This window comes from Buteo buteo, chromosome 1 (assembly GCF_964188355.1).
Source record: "Buteo buteo chromosome 1, bButBut1.hap1.1, whole genome shotgun sequence".
NCBI lineage: Eukaryota > Metazoa > Chordata > Aves > Accipitriformes > Accipitridae > Buteo > Buteo buteo.
The window spans coordinates 45,160,963-45,184,627 of NC_134171.1; the positions used below are offsets into that span (position 1 = coordinate 45,160,963).

Consider the following 23,665-nt stretch of genomic DNA (forward strand, 5'->3'; position numbering starts at 1 on the left):
AAATATGAGAATCTCTTACTAAATTTCTTTTAGCCATTTGTTGCACTGGCATCCAGTTATATTGGTTTCTGCAAGACAAAGAAACTGTTAATGATGCATTTTTGTGCCCTGTTTTACTCTAGAACTACAATTATTTTGGTTCTAATGTGTTAAATTTTAAATCTGGCTAAACTAGCAGGTCTTGTTAAGCAGGTATCATGAGCAGCATAGCTGTTTTTTTATGAAGGTATCTGCATAATTGTTATCTGAAGTGAATTGGTTCAGAGAAACTGAACTGGTAAATGCATGCGGAAATAATTCTTTATCATCATTACAGTTTTTCTCTTGATGGTTTGTTTTTAGCTTTCTTCAAGCATTATATCAGAAAGAACTAGAGATGGTGGGAGTTTTTTGTTTGTTTTTTAATATGTGTTGACTTAAAACTTCAACTTTTGGGATGGAATTTTGCAGGCATTTCTAGATGGATCAGACCAGGGACTGCTGTGGCTCAGAGCCTTGCAAGTGGCAGTCAAAGAATATTTTATTCATACATCTATTTTTTTAAAACTAGTTTATAGACGAGTCTGCGGCCTCATCATTAAGCTCTTTTTATCACTTAACAGGTGAGAAAAGGTGTTTCTGTAAAAGTGCTGGTTGTGTTGTCATCAATTGATACAGTTTGCCAAGATTTTGGCCTTTCCAATACCTTTGACAACAGATTAATTATGCGTTGTGTTAGTAATGTCCTTTTACAATCTGCAGTTTCTGTTCATCTGAGAGCCCATTTCTGCAGATATCATTCAGAGGGATTAATAGGGGTTTCTATTACCTTTTCATTAAAGCTGTCTTTTTATGAAGTCCACCAACTTATTTTTTTGCTAGTAATGTATTTATCAGCTGGAGATTGTCTGATTCTTTGATCATCTTTGATGATCAGAATGATGCATGAAATTGTAGATGAAAGCATACCATTAATTTTAAGGACTGCATGACACTTAATTATTTACCACATCTTAACTGATCGAAAATAATCGCCTTGTATAATCCCTTCTAAAATGACACACCTCAGCAGTCATTAGTTTACTGAATTAGAGGGGGAACTGAGTCAGACTGGTTGGTTGGTTGTTTTTTTTAAACTTGCTGCCTAGGTAAGCTGATGCTTCCACTGATCTACCCAAAAGAATAAGTCTTTTACTAGATAAAATAAACTGGATTGGAACTAGCTTCCTTGGCTGTGCTTTGAAATGGTACAGCAAGTATCTGAGGAATCATACCTTGTGTCTTGTTCTCCTGTTATTCTGGATCACCTTGTGTGCCTCCAGCCTTGCTCCAGTCTGGAATGGGGACACGACAAGAAGGCATGTACAGACCTGGGGAGTGCTCCCAGGTATTTCAGCTCAGATGTAGTATAGCAACAGAGAGAAACAGGGAGAAAAGAAAACTTCTACAGCTATTACTCCTTTTCTTTAGGCCATCAAGGTAAAAGTGGAAGTTAACATGTGCACCCTGCTTTACCTGCCTCTGAAGTGTGCAAGTCGAGACTGGAAGCATAGCTCCAAAAAGCAAGTGGCAGCCAGCAGGGCCCTCCTCAGGATGAGATCCAGCAGCTTTTTTCACAACTCCCGAATAGAGGTAAGCAAGAAACACATTGCCCTTTTGAGGCTTTTTGTGTTTTGTTTTGCCCCTGATTACACTGGTGTCTGCAGAGTATTCACCACTTCTGAAAACTTGCCCTAATTCAGGTGTGTTAATTTAGTATCCTTAGGGCTCCTGTGATAATTAATCAATTATTCAATATTATCAGTGGCCTGCCTGTTACTTTTTTGATGCAGCAATGCTGGCCAATGGCTGCCAGAAAGTTCTTGAATGCACTTACCTAGTGATACAAGTCCTCAGACTGATCCTTTTAGCTTTGAAGGATACATGTCCCAGTTTCCAAACTCTTCTTGGAGTACAAATGCTCTGAAGTGGTTTGCTTTGTATATTATTCCACTGCAATTAGTCTTTTCCAGACAAGCGATGAGCTCTCTACCTACTGGTGTCATTTGAACTTACCTTTAATACCACCTGATTTTAAAAAGAAAAATATATTTGTTTATTGAAGCAAAAGACTTGGGTAAAAAAAAAAGGCAGTGAGGAATAACACAAAAAAAATGCAATCTTGAAGTCTGTTTCATATGGAAGTGTTTTCCTAGCTGTCACTTTCAATGTATACAGCACATTTCAGACTAAGCAGCCTAGGGATCGACTTGGCTAGCACTACTCTGACTCCAAATATTACTTCTGCAAGTTGGCCTTTGTGTCTCTGGTATACTGGATTCTAGCTGGTATAACTGAAGCTAGAAATAGCATTATTGACATGCTTTGCTGCTGTAAAAGAAGCAGAGGAGGTAAGATCTTGTATTAGATCATCTGAGATGGGATCTAAGCTACATATTTATATAAAAAATTTCGTTTTTAACAAGGAAGCCTTATTGTATTTCATCTTTTTTTGAGCTCTTCAAGAGATAGCAGTGCTAGTGCAAGCTGAACTGGGAATGCTTGTCTCTGAACTCATGAAAGATTCTTTAACGTGTTAATTCTCTACTCATGTTTTCCTTCTTGCTGAGGAAAACAAGTGTATTCTAGCTGCAAATTAGACCTTCCCTTTTCAAGCAGAAAAATTTACATTGTGAAACACTTGTTTTTCTAACTGATTGCAAATTACATATCATAAAAGTTATCCACTGTGTAATAGCTTCAGTTGTATATAGCTTTTCTGACTCACTAAAGTGACTCACACCACACCTTAATCAACCATGTGTCAACATTACAAGCAAAGTACATATACTAAACTCCTTGTTTTCTGAACATTTCATGCCCTGGCAGTTGCTACACAGCCAGCCTCTGCCATCTCCACACAGACCCTTCAGATAAGCCAAGACAATTTAAGCTACTGCACAGAAAAACAGACCAATAAACCTCTCTAGGTTAAAAAAAAAATCTTAAAAGTGGTGGTGCTTTTAACCTGGATAAAGCTCACCTTTCAGCTGAGATGAATTTGATGCAAATGAACAATGAGTTCATTTTAGGTTGCCTGGGCCAGGCATTGCTTCCCAGAGAAATACTGGGGAAACTGTGCTGTGAGGAGTCACCTGCTCCCCAACATGTGGTGGTATCATTACTACCCTGATGCTTAGTTCTGACTGAAATTGAAGGATGTTTGTTGCCTCTGTATATCCTGAAGCTCTCAAACTAGGAACTTAGATTTAGGCATGTATGTATTCTCACTGTGTTGACATTATTTCAACTCCCTTTGCCTTTGAACTGAGATGCTATGTAGATACTAAGCTGGACTCAAATGCACTTGGTAGTTCATTGACTAAGTCTGATCTGAACTTAAAATTAATGGTTTCAGGGCCTCAAAAGTGACAGAATAGAGAGACACAGTGTCCTTAAAATAGTAAATCAAACTACCTTATATATGAAGGTAGGCAGGACAACAAATGCAAGTGAAAGAGACTGGATTTTGCAATTCAGTGTTTCATCCTAAATCAAGTGCTTACTACAGGGAAAGGGGAGAGCAGAGCAGGAGAAAAAGCCAAATTTGTATTACAAGTATAGGTGTTAAGCAAAGTGCAAAATTTTATAATAGTAACTATAGGTAGGGAAAGCTGGATGACAGAAAAATAAATTGTGTTTAATATACTCTCCTCCCCCCCCTTTCTGAATAATGTAGGCAATCTGCCTCATACATGCACTAGGAAAAGAGATACAGTTTTGTTAGCATGAAAGAATAACCTGTGTACCCAGCACGCCGTCTCTTGTTGGTTACAGAGGGAAAAAAACCATGCTCCTGCCAAGAGCCTTCCTCTTCGCTGCCCTTCGTACAGGATCCCTGGACACCCTTTAGGTGGGACAGGATTTTCAGGCTGCGCTCACTCATTCATTCCCCATCTGGTGAATGTCTGTGTGCATACAACATTCTCAATACCTACCACTAAATGAACAAATCTTTTAAGTGGCTTTATTTAAAACACTGCAGTATTTCCAGAAGGATGTCAGTTTTAACGGTGCAAAATTTGCACTGGTGTGAAAGTATTTTGAAGTTTGTATTTATTGGCAGATACCATTTTTTGGAGAAGTATTTCCCTTGACTTTCTGCTTCACTTTGTAAGGTGATATTTGAAAAAATAGAGCCTCTATTTTGGGCTTTTTTAACTTAAAAAAATTATTAATAAATTTAAAAAAACCCTTAAGGGTGCATTCGTGGGGGAAATAACATTAAAAGCTCTAAACACTATCCTCTTTTACAGCTGGAGTATCTGTATTGTAATCTCTGGTCGGGAAGCAGCAGCTGGAGGGAGACAAATTGTGTTCACCAGGAGAGGGCTCCCGCAGTCTTCTGATATTACTGAACTTGGGAGCTTGAAAACCAAAAGATGTAGCTACAGAAAAATTCACGCAAGAGTTGCTCAAATCAGATTACATTCACCAGTGTGCCATAGATACCTTAAATGTCAAACTTAAATAAATAAGTCTGATTTACTTAAATGCTTTTTTTTCTTAGGGGGAAAAAAAAGAAAAATAAGGAAGATGTTGCAACTCAGCTTGATTTCTTCCTTTATAAGGCTGTTGTTAAATGTTGTTAAACAGATTTAAATGCTATTATAGAAATCAACTTTGTAAACAGCACCACCACCAATGTGCAGATTAACACTACTGTGCTTGGCTTTGCCAAGGAAATTCCAGAGACTTATGACGTTCCTTCATTTTGGGGTGCTTAATATGGCTTAATCACTATTAGGGGAGGAGAAATTAATGTTTCAGATAGGAAACAGGATTATTTTTTTTTGCATATTGTATATGACTTTTTGCTGTCCTTCAAATAACCTTATGTATCATGAAGGATAAATTTATATTGTGATACAAACACAGAAGCAGCCTGGCTGTACCACCTCTTATTACACCTGATTTAAAAACAAATGTGGTAAGATCTTTATATGAATGCTGTTGCATAAATAGTGTAACAGATGCTGTCTTCACTTCTGCTTTAAACAAAAGAAAGTAAGGTTATTTGTGTTTCTAACGATGGTTAAATGAACTCTGTTTTTTAGTTCTTATCATTGTAAATTACAGGTTTAGTTCAGTTACAGTCTACTGTAAGCATTATCCCATGAGATTCATGCATGGAAAGTAGAAATCAGTTTAGTACAGTGCATGCAGTCACTACTACAAGCAAAGAAAATAAGCCATTATTAGTTTATGGTGTGTTCTTTAAATAAAAGCCTGAGTTTTTGCTTATCATTGTTGGTGGTCATAAAATTCTTAGTATAGTCATGTCTTTTATAGATGTTCAAAATTAAAGGGACAGGTCGGAAGCTCTATTTCGGCAGAAACAACTGCGAAGCTGTGGAAAAGAAACCCTTTACCTTTCATGTATTTGAACAAGTGTCAATGAAATATTCTGCAGTGTTCCCACAGCTTTTTGGGGATAGCTTGATGTAGTCAACCTCTCATTTTGACAGATGTGTTCCTTTTTTTCTAGTGATACTCTCTTTAATCATTTTCACAGTAGAATCTTTTATCAGGATCAGACCTATTGTGCCATGTAATGGACCAATAAAAATGGAGGGAATACCTTAACAGCAAAGGGTAGTTTGGTGTTGGAGCTGTATTACAATGTGAAGTTGCTTGGGTCAGAGCACATACCAGAGTCTACCTCCAATGAGTTAAAATAAATTCATCTTAAAGAAAATAAACAAAACTGCATATCCAACTACCTACATTATTTTTTTTTTGCCATACTATTAGTAAGGCCCTAGGATCCTGGATGTATTGAATTAATCAGCTAGTCCTGCACTGACAGATTTCTTCATTCCACTTCATCTCTGGGAAGTGATTCCTCATTTCCTCTCCAAAAAGTCTCACACAGGTGTCCTCCACAACTTTCTGGAAGGTCTCCAATTTTAGGCTGTTTCAGATCCAAGAGGGAAAACAAGTACCATAGAGTTTGCACTCTCATTCACTGCTTTTTTTCAGCCATCTCCTCTCTTCTGTGAAAGGAATAGCACTCGAGGGCCCCTGCTGACTGCAGGTGTGATGATGTGCAAGGAGGAGACCAGTGTTACTTGCCCCTGAGAACTCCTGGGAACTAACTGTAATTTGTCTGACATAAATGGCCTTGGAGCATCTTTTCTAAAGAATGGACTCCCACAAAACCAGTAAGAGATCAACTGCGCCCTGAATGGGCTTTAGTCCCTGAATGATATTAAGGAGCAATCTCAAGTAGAGCATATTGCAATTTGGTTGTGCGGTAGCAATAAGGTTCTGAATTTCACCCGTCATGATTTGCAGTGAGGATCAGATGAGGCTATGCTATCTGAAATGTGCTCTCATACTCTAGGATATTAACTGAGAGAATGTATCATTGAGGCTTCAGAATATTACCTTTACGAGATGTGTGTTGGAACTGATGAAGTCTTAAAAAATACATAATTGTTTTGCCTGTATCAGGTCCCAGTAGTTACATAAAAATGAGTTTAATTTTCCTACGGTAAACAGCTTGCACTTTTCCCAGTTGTGCTAATACCACAAAAAAACAAAAGCAGCAGAAAGTAAAGATTTGGATTGTATTCAGGCCTCTTGCGCAGCTCCTTAATTCTTAGGCCAAGAGGCCAAAATCCTTATGAATACTAAATGAACCATAATTTGGTGGAGAGCCTCATAAAGCCAAGGGAATTACTACGAGTTAAAACAGAGTGAGACTATCATCTTGTTCAACATAAGTAAATCTGGATGTAAGGTACAAAGAGGCACTAAGATTACTTGTAGTAAGGATGGTTTTATTTATCTCCTTGCTTAGCTGTTTTTCTCTCCATTAAAAAAAAAACAACTCAGATTTATAGTTAAAATTATAATTAATGGTCTTGTGGTCTGTCATTAAATGGATTTTGTGTCTGTGGTTTCTACTGAATCTGAAGAGATGAACAACTGTTTGCTTATCACCAAGTTACTCCTCTGGAGAAATTTTGCACCAAAAGTACCTTTAAAATCCTTTTGTACATTATTTTGTTCACAAGGACAGTAATAAATATTTCCTGCTCAAAAATGTCCAATTAATGTGGCATTCAAATGATATAGACATGAGCCTTCTCCTGCTAAGACAAAGCAAACATTTGTTTAACTGGATGCAAGAGCAGGGCCAGCCTACTTTAGTCTTGAATATCAAATCACTATTCTGATAATTTCCCAGAGGAGTATTTTTAAGCCTTATTATTAAAAGGATCATCTTAATATGACTACAAGGGCAAAATGAAGCATTCATAATTGCTCAAAAGAACTGAATTTGGATTGTGACAGTATTTCCTAATATTAGTATGTAATGAGGTAATTTCATAACTTTCAAATATTTTGCAATATTTTCTTTTCAAAAGCAAACAAGATTAATAAAAATCTGACTTGTATAGTTATACTGTATTTATAACAATGATGCTAGTTGTACCCTTAATGCACAGCTCAGTTTTTTGAAATACACTGTGACCACATCTTCCTCTCTGTAGTGATATTCTTTCCAGGGAAATCAGGTTTTTGACAAAGCTTGTGTCAGAATCAATAAGACTTTTTACCAAGGACATGCTTTATTATGCCTCTTTTTTTTTTTTTTTTTACTATATATAATGAGGCAAAGTTTAATAAGGAGGCCGGGAGATCACGGTAACCTTTCGAGCAGAGCAGATGTCGCTAGTATCTCTGAGCTTGCAGAGATTTAAAAACAGGTGAGTGGTAAGACTCACTGGCATGTGGATAGCATCATACCATAGTATGATGATATGATGACACAGGTTGACTTAATGGCACAGAATGATGCATTATGAGTGATCACAGGCAAAAATGTCATTATCAAATGGTTGGAAAGAAAATGCTTTTGCTCTAAAGAAACATTTTGAGAAGGGTAAGGGCATGTGTATCCATACTCATTTATTAGCTCTCACTTCCTAAGATTCAAAAATTTGCAATAGGTTTTCTGGCCACACATGGGATTAGCAAAGTTCAATGGTACTGTCACAAGCTCTTTGTCCCTGGCAGATGCTTGAGAAGGGTCTGGCTCTGACGGGTTCCTTTGTCACTGGCACAATATGGCTAGCTAGCGTCAGTGTGAGTATGCTTCTATTTCTCTTGCTGTCTTTTGTTTCTCTTCCTGTCAAAAGTCACTTCAGCTGAATATGAATAATAACAGCAGTTCTACCTACCTTCGGTGGAAAGGCAACTTTCAACCAATTAAATATACCTCCAATAAAAAATATATACTGTTGGATGAAAACCAAGCAACTTCAGGAGTCTTCATTACATACTGCATGTAACATGCCTTAGAAAAAAAGGGGGGGTTGGATTCAAAAGTATATAAAAAGACATGAAATGGAAGAACCAGAAACCTGACCTCAGAGATTATAAACCTTATATCATGGTCAAAAAGTGTTCAAAAGTTTACCTAATAGTCTTTATAAAGGTCCTCCATGAGGATCATGATTTTATACCATTATTTCAGTCATGTAGGGGGGAAAAGAGACTTGCCTAGGACCAGAGTCCTATCACTGCCCTAAGAGAGTTCTCAGGCTTAAAAATTCTGGACTTTCAGACTGTACCAATATAATTTCTGGCTAGGAATTTTTACTGCAAATAGTAAAGGCATAATTTGGTCTTCATCCAAATAAAGGGCTGAATTCCTGTATCCAACAGTATTTATGAAGGATGTCTTTCAGGGAACCATGACATTTAATACTGTTTATCTTGTATGCTACACAGACAGATACTGGGACTACTGTGAGAAAACTATTGATTTTTCAAAAGTGCAATGATAGTTGACAGACCCCTGTGGATTACAGAAGGGTTTTTTAACCTGTTAATAATCTTTAGGTAAGGAAGTTTTCCAGGCCACCTGTCCTATACTTCTCAAAGGGAGAGCTGGAGCCTATCTCAGCATGATTAGGAGCGGACACTTTTCTTCCTGACTGTTCCTCTTCTTGGTCCTCGCACATCTTCAGACGGGTGGATTTATTTTTTTCCCTTTCCTCAGGCGTTGATGCTGCTGAGAAGGAAACGTTTTGTCCCGAGAGCTTCTGGGCTGCGGGAAAGTCTGCAACCACCATCAAATACAACGGCAACGCGGTTTTCCTCTCCTGCTGTGCCCCTGCCTGCTCTCCCGTGCCCACAGCCCTGCCCAGGGCTGCCTGTCCCGTGCCAGCCCCCGGGCATCTGCCTGGGACGCGACGGCCCTGCCTGCTGTGATTACAGCCGCTCTAGGCCTAGGGGAGCCATACGCATCTCCCTCAGCCATGGCACTATGGAGAACCACGGGAGCTCCAACCTCTCCCCCACAACCTAAATAAAGATACTGCTCCAGTGTTAGCCCAGGCTGAGCTCCTGCCGTCCTCGGCCCCACTGGCCTGGCTGGCTGAGGAGTGACTCAGCCATGCCGGCACTTCTTAATGGGCGTTTGTTTTTTCTCCGCTGAGAGAGGAGGGACAAAAGCCCGCTATTAACAACATTTAATCTTTGACATTTACAAAAAGTCAAGTTTGGCAATGATATGATTTTGTAGAACTGAAAAAAAGTCTAAACGTTTCCTCATGCGAGTTGTTGTAGGAGTTTTAACGTTCATCATACACAAAGACCAGCTGTCCGAGAGGGTTTTTTTCCAAACTTTTTTTGTATTAATAAAGACGGATCACTGCACCATTACAATCTTTCATTCTTCTAACTCCAATGGATATATGGCTCTGCAGCTGGCATTTCCTGATTGCATTTAGTGGATGCTATCAAAACAAAACCCCTACCTTCCCATTTATTTAGAATCTTAGTTACAGAAGGAATTGACCCATTGTAGTTTAGCTTGTCTAAAGACTTGATTAAATGCGCTATTTGAAAATTCATTTTCATGTGCTTTGATTTCTAGGAAGTGTATATATCTATACACATACCAGGTACATATACCTGTATACATAGAAGAATGATAAAATGTCATTGGACATTGTGGTGAGATACATATTCCCAAGACACATTGACATACGTAATGGAGACAACATCACGCTGCCAGTCACTGTTGTGCATGAAGCCCACAGGAGCATCTACTGCAGCTCAAGCCAGATGAGACCTACTCAACAAGTGTGGGGTGGAAGGATCCTTGTGTTTTGAATTATTTATTTGTTTGTTTGTTTGTTTGTTTATCTTAATGTTCCAGACTGGGAAAATGTTAAGTGGATGGTTCAGGTTTTTTCCTCTCCCACTCAGAGAAGTTACTCTTTTGGAAATTGCCTTCAGCCTGATTTCACTTGCTATTGCTACTGTCTGCTTCTTACGTATTCCTTGCTGATACTGGGATAAAGTTATGCTGGCTGTTGAAGAAAGGTGGAGGGTGGAAAAGTTATTTTATTTTTATTTAACATTTCAGAGGAAAGACAGTGACATTTTGGAGATGTCAAAATATAATGCTGACAATTGCTCTATAAACAAAAAGAAAATACACATTCTCCCACCATTGATCTTTTTAAAAGAGAAGACAACAGATTTAGGCGGCACAGGACTGAAGAAGTTCAGTAGCTATCTTGATTTAATTCTCTATTGCCAAATTACAATTTGTTGTTCTTTGATCAGTGTAAAGAGTAGGGAGCGCAGTTATTGACTTCATCGAGGAAAATGGATAGGGCTCATGTAAAATCTCCAGTGTACAGACTAATCTTTGTGCACCTCAGAAACTAGAGGAAGGCCTTCGTCAAGTCCTAGCATGATTCTGTGTGTCACATACAGTAAAAGTGAGTAGAATTTGATCTGAAAAGAATAATTACTGAATAAACAGTTATTTTATATTTTAATAACAATCCTAAGTGTAAGAGTTAAAAATGGCTGAAATTCTGAATGTATATAAAGAAAGGAAGAAATAGAAAATAAATAGCAAATAGAAACAGTAAATTGGAAAAAAAAAAAGCTAGAAGGGATATTTCAACCTGAAACAATGTAACTGCTTTCTTATTCTTTTATACTATTTGGTTACATCACATGGTATAAATAAGGGTAAATGATATATTACAATTACTTGAAAATATGTAGACATAAATAGGGCGTAAACTGCTGCAACTTCTGTAGAACTGCATCATTGTGTTCTGGCTGTGGATCTAGTTAATTTTTTTCTGAAGTTTATATACAAAGATTAGCTATAAATATTTTTAAATTAAACTATTTTAAACTCTTTAAAAGCTATTTTAAAATCTATTGTTCCAATATTCTCTATTCTGTACCATTTGTACTCTATAAAATGACTTACTGTAGGTTTTTAGGAGATAATAATCTGCAAAATGCAATAGTCAGTGTCCAGAAAGAAACTATTAAAGTATATCACTAGCAAAAACAAAGAACAGTGGGTTACTGGGGACTAGACTTCAGGGAAATACCTTAATGATAGAAGCAGAGAGATTGCCCTCTGGTATGTAATAAACTCCTTAGCAGATGATGGCTTGGGGAGAAAAGGTCTCAGAATTGTATCATTGTGATAAAAATAATTTGACAATTCCTCACAATAAAAGAACAGCTTTCATTTTTAAAGACCAACTGGAAGGGAACTACCTAAAGGCAAAAAATGCACAATGACCCTTCCCATCTACCCATTTATAAAAATAATAACTTTATTTCTCAGCCTGGAAAGGCTATGTAAAAAAGCCTATTGGATTAGAAGAAAAGGAAATAATCACCACCTAGACCTAGGGAGAGGTTTTACAGCTTTAAACTCAGGGCAGAGGCTTTGTACATTTACTGAATCCTGAGGGTGGAGATGGGTTATTAAGTTAGAGCAATCCAGGGAGGGTGGAAAGAATACGTATATATACCCTTGGAATTTGTGCTGTGAAATGTATATGACTTCCTTAGGGAAGATGCATGTGATTAAAATTTGGAAGGAAAAGTACTGGTCTGGTTGAAAGGAGAAAAGGAGAGAGGGGAAGGAGATGCAAAAAACGTGTGTGTGTGTGCGCGCGCACACGCACACAAGCGCATGTTTAATTAAAATCTGTTGCAGCTCTCCAAAGCAAGTGGGTCAGCTATAATAAAGTGCAGTAATCTTTTGCTTTCCGATAAGGGAAAAGAAAAAATCCTGCTGTCTTTCCATTTTCTTTTTCTACCGCTTACAAAATGAAGGCTTACTCTGATCAGAAGCATGTTGTATGTTCAGGGGAGTCATCACTGTAAGAACAAAGGCATAACTATATGTGACTTCAGGCCTGGCTGAAAATTACATAAAATGACAAGGCAGAGTAAAAATTGGGTAAGGAAATCAGAGATAGGTTGTACTGGGTAAACACAGTGAGATGGAAACAATCTAAACAAGAGCAATTACCTACAACCCATTCCAGGGAATATGGCAATCTGGGAACCGGCAGCAAAGCATCTTGCAAAGATACTGCAAAGTATGAGTCAAAGAGCTAAGGAAAAATATTTTTCTAATCACATCCAGAAACAGATGTTTAATTATCTTATTAAACAGTCAAAGTTGGCACTGAAATAGTCTCAACAACAGTTATTTAGTAAACGGTATCTATCTTATCATAGTTTTATGACAGTTAATACTGATATGTCTAAGTAGTCTTACATTTATTACTCATTATATATTCTGTATAATTCCAAAGTACAGATTGCCAATATTTCAGGTAATGAAAATGGTATTCTGGTTTTGCACACTGGGCATGATTTCCTACGTGTAACAGCTAGAAGAATATTATAGTACATGTATATATTTCTGCCCAATGCAAGACATACATGCAGCCATAGAACTATCCATTCGCATGAAAGGCTACTAATCACAACCAAGTCAGACTAACTAAACTAAATTAATTTAGTTTTACAGCTATACACGTCAGTATGCTTGAAAGCCAAACTTGTTTATTTTATCTTGGGGTGCATAAAATCATGGTATTTGGCAGCATGGAATAAGGGACATTAAATCGGCTTTTATGCTGTTGTTAAGGAACCCGTAAAGGATGGGATTCAAGCAGCAGGACATCATACCCAGTAAATGGCATATGCAATACACTAATTTAAAATGTCTGTTAGAAATGAGAGTGGCATTAAAATCTGTCACAATGTGGAAAAGGTGAAGAGGCATCCAACTGAAACCAAAAACTAGGATTAGCACTGTCAGTCTGCAAAAAACTCTCCTAGACCTTGTCTTAATTCTGATGAAGGATTGGGATACCCTAATCATGTCCTGGATCTCTGTATGTTCTTCTGGTTTCATCTCAAAACAGATAGGTATCCCAGGGATGAATTTACTGGAGGAAGAGAGCTGGCTTTTTTCTGTGCCAGAGGTTTCTGGGAGGTCTCTGGAATGAGTATCCTGATGATGCCTTGAAATGGCTGGCATCACACTTGAAGTCTTTTTACTGTATCTTCTGTGGTGTCTTCTACCAAAGGCGCAGCTCCACCTGGAATGGCTGGAGGGCTGTGCCTGCGTGCGGGTACTCTTGGATGGATGAAGTGTTAGGTTTATCATCTCCTTTTCTTCAAACTTGTTTTCCTTGTTTGACAGTCTGGAACCTATGCTCCTGCAGACGCTGGTGTGACTAGCGGTTATACACACCAGCGGCAATATATACTGCATGAACAATAAGGCTATCGTAAAGGCAATTCTGTAGGAATCAGAAGGCCATGACTCAACACACAAGAGCCTGTTCTCCAGTGCCTCTAAATTCAGAGTTTTGCTGAGATCCACAGTTTTGTGGAAAACTGGCAGAGGGGAGCAAATGGCAAAGCCAAGGGCCCAAATGGTCACTATTAAGAAATAGCCTTGCTTTGCTGTTAAATTGCTAGAAAGGGGATATTTTATCATGCGGTACCTGACTGCAGCAATAGATATTAACATTAAAGTTGAAACTAGAACTGATGCGCACTGGAGGAAGGGCATTATGTGGCACATGACAGTGCCAAACATCCATTGGTCAAGCAGGATGGACGTCAGTGTGAAAGGTGAACAAAACAGCACAACTAAGATGTCAGAAAAGGCCAAGTTACCGATAAGAATGTTTATTATTGTCTTCTGCTTGCGCTTTAGTAGAGCCGTTAGTATAAGCAGATTTCCCATAAAGCCGGCCAGACTTATAAGTGTGTACAGCCCAATAAGAAAGTACTGTATGTCATCAACACTACTCTTATAATCTTCCCAGGCAGAAAAATTCTTTGTAGCAGCAGAGGTGTTCTTGGTAAGCGTCCTGTTGTTACGGTCTTTGAATCCTAAATCCATTTTACAGTCCTGCTTAGAACGAGAAAGGCATTAATTAGCATCTGAAGGAAGGATGATACCAGTGTTAATCAGAATGTAAAGGAACATAAATTTACCTTGTATCACCTTAATGCAAATAAATGAATAGTGGTGTTATCCTACTGTGAGGCAGATCCTGTATAACTTCAGGTCAACAGGAATTAGTTTCGTAGGTTTTATCATGTGGCGTTCAGGATATCTAGGCCTCCTACCTGCCTGCTCACATGGGACGATGGCAAATTAAGGCTCTGCATTATGACGCTGGCTTTTAACTATGCTTTGCTATGGACCATATTGTCAGCCTTTCCACAAGGGAGCAGTTAGCTACAAAAGCAATCCATTTACAGTCAGTCAGATTACTCATATGAATAACATTGATATGAGTAAGGAAATTACAATCACCATCTGGGCATGTGCCTAATCATTAACACGACAGCAAATTCTAATGAGAGCACCTGAAAATATATGATGTTTTGACATATGCTAACAACTGCAGTAGTATTTCTTACCTTGTAGTAGAAAACTAACATAAAATAGGGGAGAGCTTTCAAAAAAGATCAGTTTATATGGAGATCCACTGTCAGTGATCCAAAATGGAATTCCTAATGTGGTGTGTACACAAACCATCTTCTAGTAAGTGTTCAACATATTTTAACTGTTGCTCAAGCAGAAGGGAAAACTGCCTACAAAACATCCAAAGTAATTGGATGTAACACAGAGAGGACAGTGTTAACTAGAAGCAAACCCCACACAGCCATTTGAAAATTCATGGAACTGCTCATTATTCTGCACAGAAACATCTAATATTAAAACCCAGCTCAGCACAAAGTAATTCTGCCCACAGAATCTTCATGTATTAGTGTTCATTTTAGAAGAAACAGAAAGACAAGAAAATTCAGTTTAAACTCCAATTCACCTTAAACACCTGCATGTACTAAAGTTTCAAAGTCAAAATTCCCCAGAGTGCCCATGTCCTGTACAAAATTGCTTAATGTTTTGAAATCTTAGGCAAGACAAAACAAAAAGATCTAAACAACCCGAGAACATACATAAATTGAGCAGAAGGCTAAACCTGTCAACTAAAAAAGGCAGGGCTCTTCAAGAATGTAGCTATCCTCAGTGAGCTGTATCATGCTGACTTCTTCTAAGTGCAATAATATTACTCGGCTTCCTCTACACATGCAGAAGTGCTCCTTCCTTCACATCACAACATCTGTATTCCTACTGTTGGGTGCCAAAGGGAAGCACAAATGATAAAACATTCTCAGAATATTCACTGACAGTGTGTTGTGATGGGGAGGTCCCTCATGTAAGATTAGAAATATTTATTTAAAAAAAAAAGTAAAATATTGCAAGTTTTTGTGTCTTGCAAGTAATGTGTTGGGGAGAGGTGGAAAGAACTAAGCCTTGCCAACTTCTTGCAATGTTGAGTTAAAGTGCTTTTTAACAGCTAAAATAGAAGTAAGAATTGGATACGTGAATTTAGATAATCTAAATATTATAATTGGGTGCATACGAGCAGGGCAGCATTAACACAAATTATTTCAGTTTAATTTTTCCCAGTCTCTAGTGAAATGGTGAAAAACCATATAATAGACAAACAACACTATCTGAGACTACCCTTGCCTCTAGACCAACTTTAAAGGAGCAGACTAGAGATCCTGTAAGTGATCCAACCTTTCTATTTCTATATTGATATTATCAGAAGTTTTCATTTTGGTGGGCTTCTCTTTATACAACTATTACCTAAAGAAGCAAATAGTTTTTTACTTAATTTTTCTGAGTTAATTTCTCTGAGTTGCTAGTAATCATCTGAAAACAGTATGATCTGCAGACCATAGTGACTTCCAAAATCAGCTGAAATTTCTTCCTATTCTCTAAATGTGACTCAACGTAATTTTTGTCTGAGAAAACCACAGCAGGGCTCTGCCCTGGATAAAATACATTCACCTACCTCAGGCTTATGGAATTATGTCCCTGTTATGTCACACCTGTATCATTTTTTTTCCCTTTGTTCAGCATGGAGGAACGATGGGTTTTGCTATGACTGATGCTTTCGCAGATTTCAGCGTGTGCACACGCTGAAATCTGCAGACTCTCTTTTGATTCAGGAAAGCCACTTCAACCGTACATTGCGTTTCAATATGAAATATTATCTGCCTAATATTTTCAGGGTGAACATTCTATTATCTTTGCACTACCACATTCATCTTAGCTGAGAAGTGTGTCCGAAAAACCCTTGCAAATAACTGAGGAGTTAATAATGAAAATGCTAGTAGTGTAATTCTGGACAGTATTCTTTTTGCTTGGACCCCTGCCTTTTCCAGTTTATATCTTGCACAGCTTAAGAAAGCATTACTAGTTGAGCATCCCATTGCCTGATATCAGGTTTGAACCAATCAGGAGTTACCTGAGAAGGGGAAATGAAATGAAAATTTACTCAAGAGCTACATCTGGCCAAATCTCGGTTACTAACCAACCAGTCATAGACTGAGAACAGGAAGACCAATAAGAAAGAGGAAAGGAAATCCAGTACCATCATGAGATTCAAAAAAACTCAGAAACTCTTACAATGCTCTCAAAGTGGTGATGACTCTGAAGGAATGAGTTTTTAATTTATTCTGTGTGCCTACATAAGTAACTCTGTGCTAAGAGGGATCATTCCGTGTAGTCTTCTATTTTAACTGACACTACGTTGAAGGACTAACCTGTAAAGGAGAAACAAACTGCAGATGCTGTCTCTCTTTCAAAAACCTGGAAATTAGGATTGCTTTTAGAGTATCTACAGGTATTTTCAGTAATAATTTAATTCCCACACTTTCTCCGAAAGTCATACTGAGTAGTAAAAACACACACTGATGCTAAAGTTCTAATAGCAGCTATGTATGCATGAAAGTTTTGTTGATCCGTGTACCAAAACTGCAGCTTCCTCCCTAGACTTTTTGGTGATATCAGCTGTCATTGAAAAGGTTCATCTTAGGCCATAGGTTCATCGGTGTGTGGAGAAAAAGCAGGCATCCCTACTAGTAGAAAACTCTCTGTCTAGTTAGTCCATTCCATTTCAATTATGTGCTATGGTCTGAAGAGAAGTCAGTATATTTTCATTCAATTTTGCTTAGCTTTAATCAGTGAATTTTATGAAGAGAATTGAAAAAAATCTGGTGGTGTCGCTGTTATTTCCTACTGCCACTTTCAGCTTTGGGTGACGAAAAGTGAAGAGAATCTCAAATCAGATGCACCATAATTATTTTCTCTTCTAGAAATTTATATTCCATACAGGTAATGCTAGGACTAGGACCAAGGAACAAAATTTTATGTGTACTGGAACATGTTTAGTAAATGAATGTTTACTGAGTTCTTCTTAAAAATTTAACTGAAAGATTGTTGCCAGGTTCTGTGGATTTCTACACCTTCACATAAAGCTCTGCAGTATAATTTTAGCAGAGTTTTTAATTGTGTTTTTGATAGAATTCTTTAAAAGCAAAAAGTGAATATGCTGGTTTTGCTGAAGTAGACATAATTTGTTGAGACACATCAATATTGAAGAAGCTTAGCAGGAGTCCTTCTGAAGACCAGCGTGGGTCTTCCAGCTCCATCTACCCTGAGCTATGACTGCCTTCTGCCTTGGGTGAGAGCTGAGAAAGTGCCATCTCCCCTACCACAAGTCCTGACTTCCATGAAGAAGGAGCACTGGAAGAAGCCACATCATGGTCTGGTCAGGCCCTGGCTGGACACTCGGGACACCACAGGAGTCTGCAGTGCACTGCAGCCACTTCTGCACCATCTCCCTGTAGTCACAGTTTCAGAGTGACAGAAAGACAGAGAGGGAGGGAGGAAGACTACAATCCACTGGTTTCAACAGAGAAGAGCTGTGCTGACAGAAGTTCCCTTTGCAAAATGCCCAAAGAGAATTTTATTTTCATTTTCCATGTATGAAATGAAAGCAGACTTTTCCCCCGAAATTTCAAAAATTGCCAAGTGGATCTCTTGCTCTCTAAGCTTCCTCCTCTGCTCAAAAGGAATCAGTTACTCTCAGTTTGAGTGCCACTGGCAGTAAAAATGCAAATGAAAGTGTTCCTCCTGTACCATTGATCTGCAGTCCCCAAACTTGTATTAGCATACCACTGATTTCACAGGGCTGTGTGCACTTATTGGCATCTATCTTCCTGCTTTGCTTTAACAGGCGCTTCTGTTTTGGGGGATTCGCTCACTCTCCTTCTTGTCAGTTGGTCAATCCCAGTGCAGCATGTGGCCATAGTTTTCAGGGAAATGAAGATTCCTGAAAGTCCCACTGTGGGAAATAGAATTAAATAATATAGCCTCTTTTGTAACTGTTCTCCTCGTATTTGAAGTGTATTTCTAAACTGGATGCTCCACAGTGCCAGGGTGCTCTTGTGTCTGTTTTCAAGATCAAATTTTATCAATATGAAGGCACCTGATGGAGATTTTCTAACTGTCAGCTCCAAAAGATGGATCACACTCCTCTCCTACATCAGTCAAGCAAATGAGGTCCCCTTACCATATCCCTGGTCTGCGTACACCCCCCGAGACCATGCTCAGCTACACCTGCATGAGCTCACACCCTCTGAGCTTTAAGTGGGTTTGCTTAGGTTCTCCTTTAGTTTCAATGGGATGCTGGAGACAGGAGGCTAGGCTGCACAAGGCAGGAGGGACTGCAGTTTTGTGGCAGCATCCAGGGTGGATTTGAATATTTACTGTAAGAATCAAATGAATGCAGTTAACATTAAGTACAAGGAATATTTGTGATTACCTTTTACAGTAAAATGTATTTTATAACAGCTGATGTACCATGATCTTGAAAGATGTCAGGTAACACCTCCTTAACTCACATTCATTTGTGATATAGCTCAGTGTGACTCTCTGATTACTTTGATTATTTTCACCAAAATCATGCTTCAGAGGAGTTTTCAGTTGCAGTTGATCTAAGGCCTGAGAGTGACAGGGAGAACTTAAACCATTATTAAGGTTTAGCTGAGTTAGAGGTACCACATAACCTAAGATATGCTAGTTTAATATGTTTAAAAACTTATAACTAATCTCATTATTTCACTTAAAGCTACCATTTAAAATACAAAATCCATAAATCATAATTTAGGAGAGTGAATAGGCTAGATATTTCTCTTTCTGCACATATATAAAGGGAAATTTTCAAGAACACAAAACTTAGGGAGGCAACCATCCTCCTCTGAAGGCAATTGTTCTTTCAGAAAATATTCCTTCTATTAGATGAGATACTTATATTAAGGTTTATTCATGGATAAGAGCTTATATCCTACAATATTAGTACCTATTAAGTTAACTCTGACTGGCTGGTCCCTGTATAGTCCAGTCAGTTCAGTCCATGTAACAGGACAATTAATTTTTACAGCTGTGAACAATTTACTGTCTTAGGAGACCTTTTTCTACGTTAAAACCAAATAAAGATGAACACATACAGGGACAAAGCAAAATGTGAAAATGCCTTAAGAAATACAACCTTTCTGCCTCTGTAACACGGGAGTGGTCTCAGGACTGTATAGAAAATAAAGTCAGAGAAAGTCTTTAAACTTCTACACAGCCGTAAATAGTTAACATGACAGGCTGTAACTGCCTGACCACCTAATCTTAAGGAAAGCACGCTACAAGAAAGTAGTTGTTACTCCTTGAGAAATGATGCCCTCGCATCATTGAAGACTGAGATAACCTCCGAGCCAAATATTGAAACCACTGAAGAGTCGCATTCACAACACAAGCTAAAGATGAAATGCCACTGCTTCAAACGTTCTTGCTCATTACACGCAACAGCAAGAACTAGTCTGAGAACCTGGGAGAATTCAAAAGACTGAGATTACTTCAGAAGTCCAGAAAAATGGATTTTCATGCACATTAACGGTACGCCTCTTTATGTGCCTAACTAAATGAAGAATTGCAACACCATCCTGGAAAACAAGAACACGGCTTCCCAAAATAAGCAAAAGCCACCTAATAAGAGTATTGCTCCAGCTCCAAGGAAATGTTATGCAATGTAACGGGTGATTTGTTGGCCAGAACAGAAAACTTGGGAGGCGCGACTACATTTTATGCCAGGCAGCGCGGCAGCTCCTGCCTTGCAAAGGCAAAGAACCGGACCAAACCGGGAGCGACTGCTGCTTTTGCCCTTCCACACCTCGCTGGGGAATCGCTCAGCCCTGCGGCCGACACCGCGCACCCCTCCTTGCCCCGGAGCGCCTCGGCCTCGGGGCGCCGGGACGGGCCGGGACGGGCCGGGACGGTGCCGGCCCTCGCCGGGGGCGCGGCAGCCACCCCCCCCCCTGCCCCGGCTGAAGCCACCCCCCCACGATTTCCGCGCAAACTTGCTGGCAAGGCGCTCCCCCGCGCGAACCTGCCGGCCGCGGGGCTCCCCGCGTTACCTGCGGCCGCCTCGGGGGTTGGGAGGCGGGAAGGGCGGCGGGTGCGGAGCGCGGGTGCGGAGCGCGGGTGCGGAGCGCGGGGCGAGGCGAGGCGAGGCGGGCAGCCCCGGGCGGCCGCTCACAGCCCCGGCCCGGGCCGCGGTTTGGGGAGCGCGGCTCGCCGCGGGGTGGAGGCAGCGCGCATCGCCCAGGCTGCCTGCCGGCGCATCTTACGCGGGTGCTGCGGAGGCGCCGGGGCTCCCCGGCGGCGGGACGCTGCCGCTGCCGGTAGCGGTGGCGGTGGCGGCCGCCGTGCTCGCCGCTCGCCCGGCCGCTGGCGGGGTCGGGGCTGGAGGCGCCGCGCGGGCGCATTTCGGGAGGCTGTTCCGGGCGGTATCCGGAGCCCGTGATTTCAGGCTCGCACGGTATGACAATGAGAGTTTCCATGGAAATGCGGCGAGACTGTAACCAGAGCCCGCGCTCGGCGGTATTTAAGGGCTGCTCTCCGTTTCGCACCCCGAGTTCAGGACCAGCGTTTCGCCGAGGCGAGCCGCCCCTGCGTGCCGCCGCGGCTCGGGAGGTGTGCGCGGAGCCGGGCGGCCGCAGGGCGCTGACCTGAGCGCTCTCCGGTTCCCCTCGCTGTGGCCGGAGCGGAGCTCTGCTGGTGTTTCATCCGCACTGCTCGAAGACCCTTTAGTCTTTACCGTTATTTTAGAACGGGTGGGAGGTGATGGATTTCCCTCAAACAGTCTTCCTCTGTGAGTTGAGTAACTCGGCTCTTACAGAGGCAAATAGCTGAAGGGTGGTTTTAATTTTACCTGGGCCAGCAGTGGGAAGGCAGGGCATTTTTTTAAGAGAGCAGTATTTTAAAGTGTAAAAGTTGTGGGGTATGTCAAAGCACAAAGCATGAAAAGACAAATCCTGCTGTTCTCACCGGCTGCTATCTTCTGCTGCAAGAAGTCATTGATCATAGTCCAATTACAGGGCTACTGGAGAAGTGAGTGACGTGCAGGTCTCTGGGAGCACAAGTGGCAGAATCTGACACGAAAATGTAATGACTTTTCCATTTGCCAAGGCACTCCTTCGACAGTTGATGTATATTAACACGACACTGCAGAAAAGCTGTCAGTATAATTAGCCCGTGAATGACTGTACCACACAGAGACAAAACAGCTGGAGCAACCATATTGTAAAATAACTTTCAAAAAGTCTGTTTAGGTCCCTTGTTTAACTTAGGTTAAAAAATACTCATTTTAGGGTAAGTGAGCAAGGAACAATTAACCTTCATCTTCAGCGGATGAGCTCAGGATGGTGAGGAAGATTGCGTCCCATCTTCTTTCGCCTGCTTCTTCATTATTCACCACCCACTGCTGGTGAATCACTGCATGTGCAAGTGGAGCACAGGGAGCTGCCAGGTGGAAGTGACGTGCCAATCCATCTCATCCTTTTAAGACAGTTCTCCTGTTAGTCACAAAGGAGAACAAAATTAATCCTTTTTAGGGCTGAGCAGCTGTTCTTAGCATTTTCGACCATCTTCCCACCTAACACTGATGGCTTTGAAGCTTTTCACGCAAATATTTGACCTGAAGATCGAAATCTACTCTGGGTCTAATCTGTGATGGGGGTGATTAAAACCATCTCCCAGGGCACTGATTTACCTGGTGTCCCTTGTTCTGGGGAAGCTTTGCACACTGCTGGCCCCACTGCTTGAAGTGGAAGTTCCCTCCTGGAAAGAGGGAAGTTTTAGAGACGCTGTCTTTCTATGAAAAATTCTGGCTACAGCAGACTGACATTGTCTTCATAAATAATCTACATTTGCTGGCAGACCCCACAAATGGGAAATTATGGTTTCTTGCATTGCACAGCCATGGGTTACGTGGGATGCCATTGTACCTTTGGAGAGGTACAAAGAGCCTACCTCCATGTTGACCTTTCTAAGGCAGGCAGTCAACTACTACAGTTTCCTAAACAGTCTCGAGAAATTACATGCTGGTTAGGAAGAGCAGTCAGTAAGACAAGTGTTTCTTGCTCAAAGCAATTTCCTCTAAGAACAAAATATCATACTTGTTTTGTTAGTTGTCTTATTTCAGGAGAATTCATCAACCAGCAATGTGCTGGCAGGTTTGGGTTTGGGGTTTTTCCCCCCTGGACCTGTAAATAACACCAGATTTCTCTCAGCTGTATTTGGACAATTGATCCCTGCTACTTGCGCACATCAGAGGCAATTACTATTCAGACCATTCTCATTTTTTCCTTTTCACTGTTTGTGTACCTCTGTCTTGCCAGTAATACTACTGAATAATAAAATAGGTCATCTAGAGATAGGAAAGGTACTGACATTAAAGGTATCTAATGTCAGGACTGACAACAGATAGTAGTACAAGTTCCCTAGAAACCAGCCTCCATAGGGTTGTCGAAACCATGGAGGAGTCCTCCAGGAAGTAAGAGGTGGCGATGATGAAAGGTACCCGTTCTGGAGGAGCTGGGGAAGAAAAGTGAGAAGAACATCTCTTCCCAGAGAGAAGGCTGGGATTCCAGAGTCAGAAGGGCACAACAAAAAAAACGGGAGAGAACCCTGTCGTTATAAGAATACAAATGAATTTTGACATTTTCTTAACACATTCCTGAATGTATCTTTCCTTCAGGAGTCTCATCCCAGTATCTTTGAAAATTTAGCTTCTAAAGGCTAACTAACTGTGAAAGAAGTGAAGGCTCAAACTGAAGTTGGTGAGAACTGATGAATTCCATGAAAAAACAAGGTCTAAGTCACGTAATGTCCAAATTCCACAGCATGCAGTCGGTCATCCTGAGTGAAAGCTTGCCATGAGTCGCAGTCTAATGTTATTGTAAAGTCTGCTACCAACAGAGCACCTATCCATGGGCAAGAAAGTCTAAAATGGTAGGACGTAGCTACTACAGCATTTGAGGCATTTTGTGAGATACACATAAAGCATTTCTGTTGGTTGAAATTATTCACACACATCAACCCAACTGTTCATCCCCCACAAAAATATTA

The 23,665-nt window shown here is 40.3% G+C and overlaps 1 protein-coding gene across 1 annotated transcript; it reads right to left on the reverse strand.

The window, feature by feature from the left end:
• Window positions 1-12,880: 12,880 nt before the first annotated feature.
• NPY5R (neuropeptide Y receptor Y5) lies at window positions 12,881-20,781 on the reverse strand. The gene is made up of 2 exons (XM_075042695.1): window positions 20,671-20,781; window positions 12,881-14,251 (listed from the first exon to the last, which is right to left on the reverse strand). The coding sequence occupies exon 2, from the start codon at window positions 14,240-14,242 to the stop codon at window positions 12,911-12,913; it is 1,332 nt and encodes a 443-aa protein (XP_074898796.1). The 5' UTR covers window positions 14,243-14,251; window positions 20,671-20,781; the 3' UTR covers window positions 12,881-12,910.
• Window positions 20,782-23,665: the final 2,884 nt, after the last annotated feature.